This window comes from Pleurodeles waltl, chromosome 4_2, assembly GCF_031143425.1.
Source record: "Pleurodeles waltl isolate 20211129_DDA chromosome 4_2, aPleWal1.hap1.20221129, whole genome shotgun sequence".
NCBI classification, from domain to species: Eukaryota; Metazoa; Chordata; class Amphibia; order Caudata; family Salamandridae; genus Pleurodeles; species Pleurodeles waltl.
In genome coordinates this window covers 350,312,191-350,331,225 of record NC_090443.1, presented here as the reverse complement: position 1 = coordinate 350,331,225, position 19,035 = coordinate 350,312,191, and the positions used below count along the sequence as shown (strand labels likewise).

The 19,035-nt window shown below is 43.8% G+C and overlaps 1 protein-coding gene across 1 annotated transcript in view; it reads left to right on the top strand.

The window, feature by feature from the left end:
- LOC138292700 (short-chain dehydrogenase/reductase family 42E member 1-like) overlaps nucleotides 1-4,784 on the top strand; it is a 61,260-nt gene extending 56,476 nt beyond the window's left edge. The window contains exons 2-3 of the mRNA XM_069231430.1: nucleotides 1,452-1,554; nucleotides 2,623-4,784. Coding sequence (XP_069087531.1) covers nucleotides 1,487-1,554; nucleotides 2,623-3,706 — 1,152 coding nt within the window. The 5' untranslated portion in view covers nucleotides 1,452-1,486 and the 3' untranslated portion in view covers nucleotides 3,707-4,784. The remainder of the gene's footprint in view (nucleotides 1-1,451; nucleotides 1,555-2,622) is intronic.
- The last annotated feature ends 14,251 nt before the right edge of the window (nucleotides 4,785-19,035 follow it).

Genomic DNA, 19,035 nt, shown 5'->3' with positions numbered 1-19,035 from the left:
TCATCAGTAACGTAATTTGAGATGTCATGAATGATGTCATCAGTGATATAAAACATGCCATGAATTATGTGATTTGTGAGGTCATAAGCAATGCATGGCGGGGTGCAAGTTATAGTCAGTGCTGCTAACTATAACTGGCGAATTTATGTTTTTTTCTGAGTTGAAAAAGTTAACGTTGTCATTGAGAAATTCACCCAACTATAACATTACTTTAACCTTTGTTTTTTTTAGTGAAAACAAATATATGTAATGCAATAAATGTGATTGCTAAAGTATATAATACATTCGCATATACATTTACTTTTGTCACTATTGTTATTGCCACCTGATACTACACAGTAACTCAAATTTAGCTTAATATAGAATGTAATGTCACTTTGAACACTGGATGGGATGGTAGTTCTTTTGGGTTGTTGGTTTTGATGAGTTTGTGCTAATTTAATTGCCATAATTAATCAAGAGTGATGTGTGGGTGTTATTACTAATTTATTATAAAGGCTGTTCAGATTGATCTTTTATGTGTCACATGAGGACACCTTACTGATCTATTTCACTTAGTTGTGTATATTCCAGTTTGTTAAATTGTGCTTATTGTATTGTGCCAAACAATAGACCTTGAGAACCCCTGAAAAAAAGGTTACAGATTAAACAGCTGATTGCTGTGAATCAAAGTGAGTCAACAAACCGTATGCAATCCTTGGAAGGAGAAGGCACTTTTTGCTGACGAGATTGTCCATATTATGCCATAAATCTTTAGGTTTATGTGTCTGGAATTATCTACTGTAAAATGCCAATTGTATGTATAAAAATAATGTAACAATTTTGTCAAAGGAAGTATTTCCAGGCATAAAATGCTGTGCCTTAAAATTATTTTAATTCTGCTTTAAATGAAAATGTTGTATTTTGAGTTGATAATAAAGAACATGAAACATTTTGTTTTGTATAATGGTTTATCTGCGATATTTACACACTGCTCTTTCTGTTCTCTAATGTGATTTAAACTTTTAAATGTGGACTGTGCCCTAAGTATGTGGAGGGCGTTGGAAAAAGCAAACATTACTTCAAATAAGTAAACAAATGCAAGAGAGGAATGATTGGTTATTTAGAAAAGTTACAACTATTTCTAAAAACATTTTTTCTTTGGGCGGGGTCTGTGTGTCCTCCACCTCCCACCCTTTTCAATTGAATGACCCCAACCTTTTTCAACTAAAGTATGCTTTTCTTGCTATGGGTCACTTACTGTTTTGACCAGTGAATGGATGGTCCTACAAGCTTCAGAGGTAGAGATGTGGTTCATTGCAGTGGTCCGTATGGTGGAATAATCGTGGTTACACCGGTTTATGCCAGAACATTATGCACACTAGGTATTTTCGAAATTCCCTACAGAGGATCTGTTGGGGGAGCTGGACAAACCACTTCACAGTGTACTGTCTTGTGTTTCCTCCCCCCAGGTGTAGTTGATTTAAACATTCCAAAAAAACAGGACATGGCACGTGCCTCGGATGTTCAGGAAACTGTCCTGGTTACCGGAGGAGGCGGGTACTTTGGTCATCGGTTAGTATAGTTTTGTTTCCAGTAATTTTAAAATGTTTTCATTAAAAGGTTTCAAAATTACAAGACGGTGTGTTGTGTGTCAGTGAATTTGAATATGCTCTGTATTACTCAGCAGTCATGATGACATCCACATTAGGTACAAAGGTAGGTGGCAGGTTAGAAACCTTCATGAGTATTCTCGAATGAAAGTGATTTCTGATTTCCGATTGCATTTTTATAGCACTTTGTACACCTGAGGAGCCCGCTGAAGCCATTTCAGTGGACGAGTAGCATGCTACCCTGTACATTTTGGATCCTGAGTCATAGCTCATTGTGATACATAAACTAATAAATAAGCTGGAAACCCAGTGACGAGCAGTCATTCCCCAGTACAAGGGCTGTTTGATTTTCCCAGGTATCCAGTGTGAATTGCCCAGTGCATTTGGCCATTCACTTGTTAGCATCCACGAAGTTCGCACAGAGAAATATTCGTTATGTCAATTATCTATTTTATGTGTTGGGAATTGAAATACAAACTATTTAATGTATCTGTAATTTATAAAGGTGTAAACTTTAATGTCCCTTTGAAGTTAATCCGTGTAGAACATAAAAATGTATACTGCAGTTTTATTCACTACTTATGACGAAGCTGTTGTAGAAGAAACAAAAATAAACACATTGATAGGATGATAGCCTGTCTGCCCCAATGTTGTTGGTTGTTCAATCCATGTCTTCATAATGACACATTTCACCTCACCCTTTCAGGAATGGGTTTCTGTTGATTAAGGATCAGATACTGCTCAGGATTTTATTTTTATTGTGGATACCTGATGACATAGGTCGTTGATAGATTACTGCATTCTAGAAAGTTTTATTTTAATTGAATTAACAAGAAAAGTTCCAAATTACAATATTTTGTGCAGGGAAAGCACAGTATTGTATGCATTGTGGTTGAGCTACACTGTACCAGTGTTCAGACGACTCACTAGGTAAGGATGTTAGGGGCACACTGAGAACAGATATCAGATTTTGAAACCGTGGGAAACATATGCTTGTGTTTTTTACTGATATTTAACTATTGTTTTGCAGCTTAGGTGTTGCTCTGAACAAAAAAGGCATTCATGTGATTCTTTTTGATGTACGGAGACCAGTCCATGACTTGCCCGCAGGGATGACATTTGTTGAAGGAGATGTTCGCTGCCTAGCTGAAGTGGAGAAAGTACTGGCTGGTGTGAGCTGTGTGTTCCACTCTGCATCCTATGGGATGTCAGGAAAAGAGCAGCTCAACAGATGTCTGATAGAGGATGTGAATGTAAAAGGTACAGCAAATGTCATCCAAGCTTGCATCCGACGAGGCGTTCCAAGGCTTGTTTACACAAGCACCTACAATGTTGTGTTTGGGGGTCAAGTTATAGAAAATGGAGATGAATCTCTACCATACCTACCTCTGCACCTCCATCCAGACCACTACTCAAGGACCAAGGCTTTAGCAGAGATGAAAGTTCTTGAAGCCAACAACAAGGAGCTTGAAGGACAGGATGGTGTGTTACGCACATGTGCTCTTAGACCAGCAGGGATCTACGGACCTGGGGAACAGAGGCATCTCCCAAGAATAGTCAGTTACCTTGAGAATGGCCTCTTCAGGTTTGTGTATGGCGATCCGAGCAGCTTGGTAGAATTTGTTCATGTTGATAATCTGATTTCCGCTCATATTTTAGCCTCTGAAGCTTTGAAAGAGGAGAAGGACTATATAGCTGCTGGCCAATCATATTTCATTTCTGATTCTAGGCCTGTGAACAACTTTGAGTTTTTCCGACCTTTAGTGGAAGGCCTGGGTTACACCTTCCCCACTTTGCGCATACCTCTGTCTCTTGTCTATTTCTTTGCATTCTTAACAGAAATGGTTCACTCTCTTGTGAGTCGTTTTTACAACTTTCAACCAATTCTTACACGCACTGAGGTGTATAAAACTGGTGTCACCCATTACTTCAGCATGGAGAAAGCCAAGAAGCAGCTAGGTTATCAAGCGCAGCCCTATACCCTCCAAGAAGTAGTGGAATGGTTTAAACGCTTTGGGCATGGAAGGAAGAAACCTGAAAATATCCATGTGATTTGGAATATATTGTTTGTAGTACTGTTAGGTGTGGTGCTCCTTGCTTGGCTTCTCCGTTAGTTGTTACTTAACCCTCCTGCTAGTACTCTGCTGCAGTATTTCAAAGTACTGTAACGTTTTCCAAGAGAGTTAAAATGTCAGTTTCCTGGAATGGTAATCTTCTGTCTTGATATACTGAGTTACGATTACATACATTATGTAAACGATTTAAAAAGCTCGATTTCCATCAGTGAACGTTCAAAGTTTTCCCAAACAAATTTTAATCGGCCCTTTTTACGCTCACAGTGTAAAGGATACAGCAGTATTTAGGTTTACAAAAACAGGATTTATTCGTGAGATTGCGGTTCTTGTTATCTTTATAACATTCCATCCTGAGTGACACTCGCATGATTGCCTGTTTTTCTTACGCACAGTGCACAGTTGTCTGCGCTAAGTTAGTGGATGGCGTTGTTGGGAGGTTTTGTAAAGGCTTTGTTGGATGGGACTTTAAAAAAAAACAACGTGGTAGGTCAAGCAGCTTTTGTGTACCAGGGTCATATTTTTCTCAGGGACAAAATATGACACCCTGGTCACTGTACTGGAAACTTCACAGCAAGTTCTGTTCTCAGTGCACCCCAGCATAGGGAGCTGTGTTTGAGTTTATGAAACCCCCTTTGCTACTGTTTAATTTTGAGGATTAGGGAATGAGAGTCGGCAGTCTTGTCTGGGTGTAAGTGCTGTGAGTGATTTATTCCTCGGAGCATGTACACGCATAGAACCTGGTAGTGCCATGAGCTATCTGCTTCTTGGAGCATGTAAACTCTCTGACCCTTGACACCGCCAGGAAAGAGAATGTCAGAGAAAATGTAATCACCCTGATCAGATTTCTGGATAAGCCTATAAAGCATATTCCATTACTACAACGTTAATAATTTAAAAAACAGTTTTCTCTGACCCAAGTATAATAATGATATATTCTAGGCACCAGTAAATATTTTTTGCAATATAACAGACAATGGTGGTCATTCTAACCCTGGCGGTAAAAACCGCCAGGGCGAATGACCGCGGTAGCACCGCCAACAGGCTGGCGGTGCACCGCTGGGCATTCTGACCGCGGCGGTTCAGCCGTGGCCAGAAACGGAAAGTCGCGGTGTACCGCTGACTTTCCGCTGCCCTTGAGAATCCTCCATGGCGGCGGAGCGCGCTCCGCCGCCATGGGGATTCTGACACCCCCTACCGCCATCCTGTTCCTGGCGGGTCTCCCGCCAGGAACAGGATGGCGGTAGGGGGTGCCGCGGGGCCCCTGCAGTGCCCATGCCAATGCCATCCCAATGGCATGGGCACTGCAGGGGCCCCCGTAAGAGGGCCCCACAAAGTATTTCAGTGTCTGCTATGCAGACACTGAAATACGCGACGGGTGCCACTGCACCCGTCGCACCTTCCCACTACGCCGGCTCAATTCTGAGCCGTCGTCCTCGTGGGAAGGTTGATTTGCCCTGGGCTGGCGGGCGGCCTTTTGGCGGCTGCCCGCCAGCCCAGGGCAAATCCCAAAATACCCTCTGCGGTCTTTTGACCGCGGAGCGGTATTTTGGTGGGGGAACTTTGGCGGGCGGCCTCCGCCGCCCGCCGAAGTTAGAATCACCCCCAATGTGTAGTTATGTTGTGCTAAATACAGTCTTTAAAGATGGACATTATACGCATTACAAACTGAAAACCCAAACGATTAAAAAAACGATAAACGGATATTGTTTTATTTTTCTCTAGGCAGTATTCAAATAGCCACATTTAATTGAATCATTATCATAGTAATTGATCACCCAATGTAAAAATCACCTCAACATTAATTATTCAACAATGCTGTCCTTGGATGCATGATTTATTATATCTCAAAGCCCGATACTGTGGCCAAAGTGATAACGTGGCCAAGGGATTTTGCAGATAGGTTGTCACACAAAAGGAGAAACATTGGGTCTGGAAGAAAGATTCCATTTACTGATAATCAGCCAAAGGAGCACAGCACCTAATTTGAATTTAACATAAAGCGCTTGCAGTGTTCTGCAGTATTGTTATTCTTGGGAATCTATGCTGTACGTGTTTACATAGGCCAAATTTTCCTTGAGATGAGCTCCACTTTAATATTAACAGGTTTCAAAAAGGGGCATTTGGACGTAATAAATGGTCGGATCTTAAGTCTGTATAGAACGTCATTAAATACAAAATCAGCTGGCTGCTCCTCATTGGCATATATGTGTAGGAACAGACGTGGGGGAAGTGCATTGAGATCTCCATATTGCTGTCCTTTACAATGCCTTCATCTCCTGTGATGGGTTTCGGTGTACTAGAATTCTGTGACCTCGCTAGTGCAAGATCATGTCTTGACTTTAAGTTACCAAAGGTTTACACTATTATCTCAATTCAACTTTGGGATCTTTATATTATAAACCCACTGATTCATGCTGCCTGTTATGTTTGCCCCCCCCCCCCTTGTTTACTTTGCCATGGTCTGTTTCTCTCTGTGGCTTTCTCTTCCCTCCCTATGTTTGAACTCTTGTGTTTTACAACATATTACAGGTGCCATAAAATCTACAGTGTTTTGTTCTGTTGTGTAGGATTATCTGATTTGTCCTTGTTCATGGGACCCCCAACACCACGCCTTCAGTTGGAGTACAAAAAGCGTCTTGATGCAGTTCATAATGCAGATATGTGGGCACTGGCACTGTGCTTTCCTAAATACGTTTACATCTCAATGACTAAGTCCAATGTGCTGAGTATTTGTAACATGTGTATTTTTTTTTTCTTTGAATGTCGACACAACTGAAGAAATCAATTACGTTCTCTAACTTGATTAATATGGTCTTAATCACTGCATCATAAAAGGAAAGGTATTGGGTTTGGAATGGAATTGAGCATCAACTTATTTCCCTCAGTTCTGACTGGCTGTTAGTAGAGCAATAGCCACAATATGAAGTGTAAATATAAATTGTAAGATTTGTCTCATCACTGTTTCTATACACAGATGCTTCTAAAGGTCTGTGACCAATACGCGTTGCTTAAAGGGATGATGATAATTTACTAATAACTTTCATATTTAGGCTTATTTCTCGTTAACAGGAAAAAAGGACCAGCAAGGATACGCTGTAGTTTTTAGTTTTACTTAACACACAATATAGATACTAACCGTCGTGAAACTTTGGTTGAACATGTGACTGAATGCATTGTTATGAAACGCTTCACAAGTTATGAAAATTTGTTGAGGTGTGGATCTCTGTTTACATGTAGTGCTCTGCCTTTCAGTACACAAAGCACTGCTATTAATATGATATACAATGGTTGTGCCTACTTAACTTCCTAACTAATTTATTTCTTCATTTGGGGGGGATAAGAGATTTTATAATTATGTGGTTATGGGTAACATCAAAAACAAGTGTCATGATACCAAATGCAATAAAGCTAATTTTCTGATGTGCTGTCAGTGTTCTTTGTGACGTCAGCTCTCGTTTGGGGCATATGCTTTCCTTGTGGAATGATAAATTTTCACGCTGCTCAACTGCAGGGCTGAGGGCTTTTAAGTTCTACACAACCCTCCAGATTTATTTAGTTATAACAGTTAACTTTTCATTTACTTCGTCTACATTGCAACAAAGATGGTGCTAGTGTGTTTTTTTTTTCAAAGAAAGAAGTGGATCGCTGCACCAGGTTTTAGGAAAGGCATTACATTTAGTTATACATATTTTATAGCACTACTAGCAGAACCTGATATTCTCCAACACTGAATTTTTCATATATTCATATGCTTTAATCATTCCTTGTTGCCCGACTGTGAATCTGCAGTAACGTCAAATAAAAGTAAACAGTAGTAAAATCTCCTTAGGCCCAACAATTGTGATTGTTTAGTAGCACACCCACCTCATGCGAGACAACCTGAACTTCAGCCAAAGAGGTGAAAGTGCTGAGCTCTCAACTCGTTCTAGAGGCCACCATAACTCAGATCTACAGCACATCATGTGTGAAGGAGTCCTTATGAGAATGACTGCTCTAAACTGTGTTTGACCTTTTCTTGGTTACAACCCAACATCTTTTTTGTCCTTCCTAGATTTGAGCTTGCCCTAACTTCAGTTTTCAACAGACTGTTACTTATTTTTAGGGGAGTTCTTATAATTCTCTCCATTACTTGTCACAGTGGCTGCTGCCTGTCACAGACTGACACTATTGTTGAGAGAGAGAGAAAATATCTCCCTTCAAGTCTTGCTCAGATTGCAGACAAAGAAGATCTACACTGATGAACCTCCTGTTCAGTGTATTTGTCTGGACCCTACTCAAAGAGTTTTGCTGCAGCATTTGCACATGTTTCCTTCTAAGACATGTAAAAACAGAGAAAGGAAATTGCCTCTCTATGTATTATAAGAGAGCAGATTCCACCTTCTAAAAGGGATGCCCCCTCACCTGGTGAAGATTCAGTGAAAAGTGCTCTACAAGCACTTCCATGAAGGTGGCGCAAAAAAGCAAGCATGTGTAGCTTGCCCAATCGGAATTTATCTCTGAAGCACCTGCAGCCACATCTCCGTGGAAAAATCAGTGTCCTCAGAAAAGGAGTCAAAGAGCAAAGTGCAGCCAGCGCAAAACATTGCAGAAAATGCATTGTTGTTGATGTCCTGTCAGACATTGTTTACAACCAAGGCTCCAGTGTAAACTAAGAGGATCCTGCTATCAATGACCATTCCCTCAATTGACCTATCACCAGCAAAATCAACTGTTAATGTTCTGTCATCCAAGAGGATCCTTTTGACAACAGTAACATTGGCAATAGCATAATCAACAGTCCCTGTGGCAACTGTCACCTCCTCATCAACCGCAACCCCAAGTTCAACCACCATCAACGGTCGTGACTACATCAAAAACCACTCCATTCATACGTCTCCTTCAACAAAAGAATTTACTCTTTAACCTTTGACACTTCCTCATTCACCGTTAAAGGTTTCAGTGCTTATCTTGGAGTTGGAAGCTGAGGTCAGTGGTCAAGAGCAAGCTTTTGGCACAGCCTATAGTCCTCTGCTGTTAGATGTGCACTTTGTAAGTGAATTAGAGGAGAAGGCTTGTAAAGATTACTACCAGCAGGAGTATTAATAGCAGCCTTGGACCTTTGCAGGTGAAGGTCAACCAAGAGGTTATTACCAGCCTTATTCAACAGCACACCTACAAAGAGCCATCTATGATGCAGGTGTCCATGGTATATATGCCCACTCTTCAACAAATGATGGACACTTTCCTCAACTACCTCAACCTCCGCTGCCAATGGGCCCATTACCTGGCCCGGTGATGCCATCACCTCCTCTCTGTGTACCAAACTTCCAATGTCACATACTCCTCTGCTACAACTGGAGGTACCTCTTGTACAGCCTCCAGCAGTTCCCACATCAGCCCCTGTACCACACCATGTCCCAGCACCACCTAGGGGCATGGGAGAACAACCTGCATTCTTGATACGTCAGACTTGGAGGAGGCAGGTGAACATTTCAGACAAGGACAGGATGATAATGGGGGCTAGCACATTAAAGTGTGGCAACACCCCATTGCATCTTAGCTGGAAATGCATAGAGGTCTGCTTTGGTGTCATGGAAATGCCACAACTTTGGGTCTAGTGTTTTTCACTGCCACACCGATTAGGTAATTGAGAAACAGCTGTACCTCGCCAAGAAAGGTCCTCTTCATCCATACTTGCAGAGCAACCAGGCATTTTGAATTTACCGGAACAGTCCTTGTTTTTCACTGATGAACCTTGCCTCTTTTGCAGGGTTATCCTTAAGCCTTTGCCTTCTTCCTCCTATTTTTTCTGACCTTTTTTTGTTGGCTTTAGGTCCTTGGGCACTTTACTACTGCTATCCAGTGCTAAAGTACACATGCTGTCTGTCTAAAGTTTACTGGTGATTGGTTTATCCATGACTGGCATATTTGATTCACTAGTAAGTCCCTAGTATAGTGCACCAGGTGTGTCCAAGGCCTGTAAATCAAATGTTATTTGTGGGCCTGCAGCACTGATTGTGCTGCCCACATGAGTAGACCTGCAAACATGTCTCAGGCCTGCCATTGCAGTGTCTGTGTGTGCAGTTGTAAACTGCCATTTTGACCTGGCAAGTACACCCACCTGCCAGGCCCAAACCTTCCCTTTTACTACATGTATGTCACCCATAAAGTAGGCCCTATGCAGCCTTATATGCAGGGTGCAGTGGTAAAAGGTAGGATATGTACTGGTGCTAAATTAGTTTTTCACCATTACAAAGCGTATCTCTCACATAGGAGATTGCCTTGAAATATCTTTTAAGTATAATTTCCCACTGGGAGCAGATTGTGATATGGAGTTTGGGGGTCTCTGAACTCACAATTTAAAAATAAATCTTTTGGTGCAGTTGTTTTTTGAATTGTAAGTTTGAGAACGTGGGCATTTTCTTGCTTAACCATTCTGTGCCTCTGCCTGTCTGCTGTATACACATCTGGGTCATGATGACAGGCGCTTTGTGCATTCACTCTAGACAGTCGCACAAATGGAGCTGAGGTGTGCCCTGCATATTCTGATGGCCCACCACCAGGCTCATGGGCCTCCTGAGCTAGAGTGGTGGGAGTAGCTGACACTTGCACCTGAATAGGGCTGTGACTGTCCTCACATAAATCAGTCTCCAACCCCCTGGAGTGTGTCTGGGGCCGGCCAGGGCAAATATTTCTCTTTGAAATTTGCCTACTTCAATGACAGAAATGGGTATAAGTACTGGACCTCTGACACCACAGAGTTAGAATCCTTCTGGACTGAGTACATTCTGCCACTAAGAAGAGCTGGATGCTGCGGGAGGGACTGCCACTCTGCCTGTTGCGTTGCTGTTCTGGCCTGCTGCTTCTGTCCTGGGAGTGAAAGGACTGGACTTTTCTTTCTACATCCTGCTTCCAAAGGTTCTCCAAGGGCTTGGACTGAACTTGCCTCCTGTTATAAAAGTCTCAGGGACATCAAAGACTTCATCTGCCAATACCTGGGCTCTCTTGCTGAGAGTTTTGACTTACCATGTGGTACCAAATCCAGTTCCTGGGTCCTTGAGAGTGAGTTCTGGTGCAACCAATAGGAAACCAAGCACATTGACTACAGAGCAACTTTGGAACTGGCACCTGACGCCTCGCAGTAAGGAGCTGATGACTCACCTCCCCGGGGGCAGTAAGTAACTGACGTCGCACCGGCTCCAGAGATGCCCCACCTTGTGCCTTTTTTGTTTATACCTAAAGTTGTAAGTGCTCACATATTTATTAACAGATTATGGGGGTCATTACGGCATTGGTGGGTGGCTACCGGCGCCCGCCAAGCGGCCGCCAATGCAGCCGCACTCCCGCAGCCCCCATCACGACATTCCCGCTGGGCCGGCGGGGATGAGGCCGCAACATAGGAGCTGGCTGTATTGCGGCCGTGCGACGGGTGCAGTTGCACCCGTCGCGCTTTTCGCAGACAGTGAAAAGCTGTCCGGGGCCCCAGGACACCCCTTACTGCCAGCCTCTTCCTGGCGGTGCAAACCGCCAGAAACAAGCTGGCAGTAGGGATGTCATAATCCCCAGGGCAGCGCTGCTTGCAGCACTGCCCTGGCGGATTATCACCGCAGGGGCTAAAACGGCGGGAAACCGCCGGCCCCGGTGGTGCGACCGCAGCGCTACTGCCGCGGTCGTAATAAGGGCCTCCGTACTGCCAGCCTGTTGGCGGTACGGATGCTACATTACGGGTCGTAATGACCCCCTTGGTGTTTTATTAATATTATGTGTTTGAGGTTGTACACACTCTGCTTTTGCGTGATGCAGTATATCCTTCACCGACTTTGGCCCTGTCTTATGCTTTGTTCACTGCACCTGAGTGATCGTGTCCTCTACAAATCTGCATAACATAATGGGTGTTATTACAACTTTGGAGGAGGTGTTAATCCGTCCCAAATGTGACGGATATACCAACAGCCGTATTACGAGTTCCATAGGATATAATGGACTCGTAATACAGCTGGTGGTATATCCGTCACTTTTGGGACAGATTAACACCTCCTCCAAAGTTGTAATAATCCCCAATATGTCTAAGGAAGCATTGACAAAGCCAATAGATCTCGCGTATGCAAAACTTACTGGTTTTCCGAATGGCATGCAAAAATCAGAAATTGTACGAACGAGGCTGAGCCTCCAAAGTTGGGGGCATTACATCTGCTTACACATGGGCAAAGTAAAAAGGCCATTACTACATTGCATACAACACTCCCTACTCCATATCTGCAGGAACATTAAAACTTGAAACTGAAATGTGAGACGCAGACCGGTTATATGATTTCAAATAGCCAATGTGAAAATTGTTTAAAATATACTGACTGTTTTTCAGAACCCATCATTCAAATAAAGTTGGTTCATATACTTTCACGAGACATACCTTTGCCCAAACATATTGGTCAAATGTATGAAAGAGCCACCTTGAATTGCGAGAGGTGTGGCTTTTACGGTAGTGAACTACTGGAATGAAATTATACCAATAGTTTTTGACAAAACTGAGAGGCAGATACCATTGACCTGTCTATTGGACCAAATTCCGAGATCAATACAAACCAAATACATATGTAGATTTTGTTAACTTAACATTAGTATTAGCAAAAAGAAGAATATTATCGCCTGGAAAGCAACTGATGCACCAAGTATACTACTGAGGCTGAGAGATGTTAAAAAATGGGCTACAGCTGAAGAAGATAAACTGAAGTGTATTTGCAGCCACGGAGGGGAACCGGTGGCAAGTGATGATTGGGGTACAGGAAAGGTTAAGTCAGATGAACCCCTTCTTTGAATTAGTAAGTGAGAACGGGTTACTGACGCAGGAATATCATAATTGGGAGGAATTTATAGAGGATATTCTATACTTCTTAATGGCCTTCCTGTTCTTTTTCTTGTGCTTTCCTCTCCACCATGTATGATGATGGGTTCTTCTGTTTCTTATTTTTCAAGGCCACACAGGATGGTACTGAATTATAATTTAGCAAACAATACACTGTGCTTCCATATCATGAACCTGATGTTTGAGGTTATATTTTGGTTAAAGCTTTGTTGATTCTTGAAGGGTGTGGCTCTTGAATATGCTACATACAAAAAGTACAAACGGGGTAGGTTATGAACTATGCCATGTCTGCCGTATATATTTGTATGAAAGTTAATAAACAGCTGTGGAAAAAATAAACACGACTACAAGTCACAGAATTAAAACAAAAAACCTGGACTGTAGCTAGTCACGCATGCACCTGGGAAACTTGGCATGGTTGTGTTGCAGGTTGCTGCTTTGAAACCAAAGCACACAAATTATGCCTCAATCTTAGCTGCTGGATCTGACTAGAGCCCCTCCCCCCCCCCGCCACCCCCCCTCCCGCAACCAAATAGCACCGCTGGCTATTAGCAGAGGTATGAAGCGTAAATTCTCAAGTAGCTTTTCAAATCTGTGGCTATTGCTTACATTATCGCTTGTCTTCCTAAATCAATTTTTCATAAGGGATTTATAGCAGTTTAGGGCAATTTTATTGTTCAGAATATATTATTGGTCTGCGGTGTCTTGACATTAGAGTGTTTGTATGTATGTACTTTATCTGTATTCATTTTAATAAGCAGAATAACATTAGTTTGCCTAGCATCCCAGGTGGCGTTCAAACAGTGATGTAACAAAAGCCCCTGCAGCCTCCGCGGTGCAGGGAGGCCCTTAGCTCCAATGGGCTCCCTCAGGAAGGAGGGGGTCCCCCTCTGTGTACTTTGCAGGAGGGACCCCCTCAAGTTTCGTTACGCCAGTGCATTCAAACTAAGACTATTAATGACTTATTTTGCACACGCTTTTAAAAGCACTGCCAATAATCTCATTATGAAAGAACAGTGACTGTAGGTGCGTCCTTCAGCTATGGCTAAAATGGGGTGTGGGTCCTGCCAGTGCTGAGTCCCAGCAAATCAACATACTTATGTTGAGATCAATCTCTTTTGACAGGCTCCCCTTTGATTACTAATAGGGAAGACGAGTTAAACACCGAACTCAAGTGGATGGTTGGAGGGACGGGCTGAACGACCAATACTGCATTCTGCCTAATTCTACCTTAAGGCCAGTGGCATAGCGTGGGGGGTGCAGGGGGGGCCGGCCACACCGGGCGCAACATCTCGAGTGCTAAAATCCACGGGTTAGGGGGCGCAAATTACTTGCCTTGCCCCAGGTTAGGGGGCGCAAATTACTTGCCTTGCCACGGGTGCTGACAACCCACCCTACGCCACTGCTTAAGGCATATCCCCTGATAAGTCAGTACCACTTCAGAGTGGGTGTTTCCACTCTTCCCTTATAATATGGTAAGAATTCTCAGTTCTCCCTGATAGCTTCTCTACTACTTGGTTGGTTTCTAATGCTGCATTTAGCATGTCACTTTTGGATTGCCCTCCCACTCTTCACAGGTGCGTATGAACAGCTCATGTTTACAGTGTTCAGGCTGCAACAGATACAGCCTGCTGGTTGCTCAAGGTGTCCATGCCTTGGAGGTTGTACATGGCTGACTTCAGTTTGTGAAGGAAGGTTTGAAAGAGGAGAAGGGAAAGGAGGATGAAGGGCAGGTTTGGGGTGGGAAAAAACTACAAGGGTGAAGAGGTGGACCAGATTGAGAGAAGAAGGATTGGGCAGATAAGGAGAACATTACTGTGGAAGAGGAGGACCATGAGCGTGCGGAGATGTGACAGAGGTTCAAGAACATCAGGAAAAGGGCAAAGACTAATAGAAAGACATAGACATGGACCATCATAAAGACTGTTAGCCAGCATTTTGTATTCTGCTGTAAAAGAATAATTGCACACACCGGAAATAAAAAATATGTTAATGAATTTGAGATGGTTTTACTGATATTTTCAGTGTTTAGCATTAGATAATGCTATGTCTTACAAGAGAGCCAGTAAAAGCAAGTTACCAAGCTTGAACAGACCCTTCTACCTGCACTACTGGTGTCTATCTCTTGTGGTACATTGATCTTCTGATGAACTTAACAAAGATGAGGTTAACCAGACACTAAGTTCAAGAACTACCCCACGGGGAGAGGCTTGTCCACAGCATCAGATGCCTCTGTGAGGTTGCCATAGGTCTAAAGCACAGCTCTCATCAGCATTGTGTCCTGTGCAGCATCAACTCAAATGTGGTCACAGAGCTGATGAGAAGGCCTTAGTGTCTCATTCAACCAAAACATTAGGAAGATAAAAAAAGAAGTGAGACCTCAATCAGCTGATATTCCTGCCTGCTTCAGTTCCAAGTTGCATCCACACTTATGACTGAGCTCCTGTACCAAAGTCCCTGCTCAGTGTCTGAAATATGAGAGAATGAAGTATACAAAAAAGTGATGGATGGAATGCTTGAATTAATCTCAGCCAATGGTAATTACTCGGGCCGCATCGCAGTCCATCATCATTTTGCACACCATGCCACCTCAGTTTGGGCCCAGCCATATACAAATCATTCTTGACCCTGCTCCAATAGGAACAGTCCAGCCTGTCCTGCCAGGCCAGGCACTCCTTGAACTGGAACACAAGTAACCCAGGACCGGTTTTGTTCTTATTAGAGCGCATCAGCCAGATATAGCTTGGTTCCAGTGGCACAATGAGCACGGGACCAACATCCTAGCATACCCATTTAACTTAGGGTGACACTGAAGTGTACAACAAGTGATGGATTGAATGCTTGAATCACTTTTAGCCACTGGTAATTACTCAGGCTGCATCCCAAGTCATCATTATTTTGTACACCATGCCTCCTAAGTTTTGAGACAGCTATATGCACATCTGCCTTGACCCTACTCCAAAGGGAACAGTGCAGGCCAAACTGCCAGCCCAGGTCCTTTGTTAACCGGAACACATGGAACCCCAGACCAGTTTTGCTTCTATTGGAGCTCATCAGCTATGTATAACTTGGTTCCAGTGACACAGGTTGCATGGGATCCTAGTTTATATACATTGGAATTTGAGAGAAGCACTGAGGCAATGGCAGCCTATTCCTGTCTCACTGTGCACCACCAGAGTACTCCACATCTGCTCCCCTGCACATACAAACAAGGCACTCCCTGGTGCCAGCCACTGTTGCATTACAAAAAAAAGACGCTGCTGGTCCCAACAGAGATAGTGGCCACACTCAGTCACACATCACATAACCTAGTAAATATGCTTTAAAAATGGTTTCCTGACATAGTGGTAGTTTTCATTTCCTCTTAAGTCTTCATTTGAACAGTTAATACTGATCATTTTTCAGGTTGTTAATCTTTCTGTTAAACTGTATAGTTCACTTTTCTCTGAGGTAATCTCCTGACATTATGGTGTTTTACTTTCATTAAAACTCTTCTCTCATAAGAGCTTAACCTGGTTAGGTGCTACTAACTTTGCATGCAGTAGAACTTTTCAAATGATAAAAGAGTACCTGTTCCAACAAGGGAGCAACCCCTCCCTCTTTAAGCACATCAGCCTCAATTCTTGTTACACTTTCTCAAAAGAGCGCATCGTTTATCACAGGTCTGTGCCTTTAATAATGTCCCATAGATTTGCATAAGATGTCCTTGCATTTTTCATGCTCCTCCCAGCAAAGGGTAACAGCAGCAAACTATAAAAAAAAGTGGGGTTCAAAGGTCCAGCTATGCCCTCTTGCCTCAGCAGAAAACCTGCTCCAATAATCCTTTAACTGTTCTAAATCATCAATAAGACAATGTTATCTTATGAAGAAGCACCTTAGTCCAACACCTCCATGAGCACGGCAATATGAATTAGCAACCTTGATGTGATGAGGTATTTACCATCAGCAGCCCAGTAGCCTTCTGGATAGCAGTGCACTTATGGCCTAGATCAGCATAAAATTGACTGCCAAGAAGCAGTATCTGGATCAGGAGTGGCCCGGGGGATAGAGAACACCTTTCTCAAAAGTAGCCCAAAACAAGAACATCTGATCCTGGTTCTCAGAAAGCATTAGCAGTGAAAGGTATTCACTATAATCACTAAAGTAATAACTCCAAGCATACCAAGCATGACCTGCTAAGTGACCAGACACCACTAAATCATATCACAAAACAAATCTCTCACAACTGTACAAAAGGTACAGACAGTAACATCTTGGCTCTTTGCCTGCTATTTCAACTGGTGGAGATTTGTTCCATATTAAGGCCCTCATTCTGACCTTGGCGGGCGGCGGAGGCCGCCCGCCAAAGTCCCGCCGTCAGGTTACCGTTCCGCGGTCGAAAGACCGCGGCGGTAATTCTGACTTTCCCGCTGGGCTGGCGGCCGCCCGCCAGCCCAGCGGGAAAGAGGCTTCCACGATGAAGCCGGCTCGGAATCGAGCCGGCGGAGTGGAAGCTGTGCGACGGGTGCAGTTGCACCCGTCGCGTATTTCACTGTCTGCACAGCAGACAGTGAAATACATGTAGGGGCCCTCTTACGGGGGCCCCTGCAATGCCCATGCCAGTGGCATGGGCACTGCAGGGGCCCCCAGGGGCCCTGCGACCCCCCCTACCGCCATTCGGATCCCGGCGGTCGGACCGCCGGGATCTGGATGGCGGTAGGGGGGGTCGGAATCCCCTCGGCGGCGCAGCAAGCTGCGCCGCCTTGGAGGATTCAATGGGGCGGCGGTACACTGGCGGGAGCCCGCCAGTGGTGCCGGTCCGACCGCGGCTTTACCGCCGCGGTCGGAATCCCCATTGGAGCACCGCCGGCCTGTCGGCGGTGCTCCCGCGGTCCTCCGCCCTGGCGGTCTTTGACCGCCAGGGTCAGAATGACCGCCTAAGTGTGTTGTATTTATACTGATATTAGCATGTAAATACACAGATGAATTTATTATGTATTATTCATGTTTGGATTGACCTTAGCTAATGTAGGCCTGAATCTAAAATGGCTAGTTTCATATCGAGCGCATTTTTTGTCAAACTGTTTTTATTGGTTTTCAAATCAATACATAGACAGTCATTAAATAGCCATCATGTGGCTTACATCATAGAGAAAGCTGATGACAGGAACAGTGTTATATTCATAAGAAGACCATACAGACGCCTGTATGACTAGTATAACAATAAAGAACTACATCCATGACTTTGCGTCACCGTACGTTCCTGTAAATAACCAAAAACACATTTATATAATACATTACAACCCAAATGGGTTAACAATAATAACGCGCATGATCAGGTCATGGCTATTAATTAATCTATGGAGGGTAAATCTGTGCGACGTTAGAGGGGAACTGCCCAATAGGCATCCCAAGGCTCGAACTGTGTGGGTCTAAAAGGGGGATCATATCTGGAAGAGTTGAAGGGTCCTTGTACGGGTGGGACATGAAAACAGGGGAAGACCCTTCAAGGGGTAGTGCACCAGAGGTCCCCATATGTAACTTTTTCCAGGAGTCAATCATAATATCAGGCAGCTGTTCCATGTTGAGGGCATGCCATAAGCGTGCGTGCCACTGTGACAGCTATGGGGGCTCAGATTTTTTCCAGGTTGATGCCAAAATAATCTTGGTGGCACCATGGCATAGCCAAAGAATCGATCTGTCTTAAGGGATGGGTTGCTAAGGCCCAATAGGACATTTCCTGGTGTCGAGGGTATGGGGGTAACCCAATATCTCTTCAGTTTAGGCCAACAGCCCCCCCCCCCAATAAGGGCATATAGTTGGGCAATCCCACCAGATATGAATTAAATCTCCTAATAGGCCACACACCCTCCAGCATCTGTCTGAGGTATTGGGGAAGATTTTCTGCAATTTTGTGGGATACAGGTACCAGTCATAGATAACTTTTTAATGGGCTTCATGTAGAACTAGGCAGTGATTAAATCTAGGAATATCACACTGTAAGCTGTGCCATTGCTGATCCTCTATCGATATCCCCAATGTTCGCTACCAAAGTGTTACACAACACAGGGGAGGGGTGGCTGTGGTGGATCTTAGGAGAACATATAGAAAGGAAATGAAACCTGTGGAAGACCCTGTCCTCTGAACATACTGCTGTATGGGGGAGGAGATCCCTAATGGCAGGCTGTCGCACTTCTGTAGTAAGGACCCAGTGTTTCAGTTGGGCATAATGGTAGGCCTTAGAGGTAGGAAAGTTTAAATTTCAGCAGCAATTATCAAATGTTAGTATGTCCCAGTTGTGAAAGAGATCTGCTATGGTGAGGCAGCCCCCCATCTTGCGATTTATCAAAGGGGCCAGGTGTCATGGTGGGAGGGAAAGCCGGTGTATAGGGAGAGGGGAAGGACGTGAGCTAATGTTAGTAAAGAATTTCTTGTCGACATCAATCGGAAGACCCTGAAACAAATAAAGTACCCAGGGGAGCACTGCTGTTTTAACAGCATTTATAGGACCTAGCCCGTTTAATTATAAATTTAAAGGGCTTGAAGA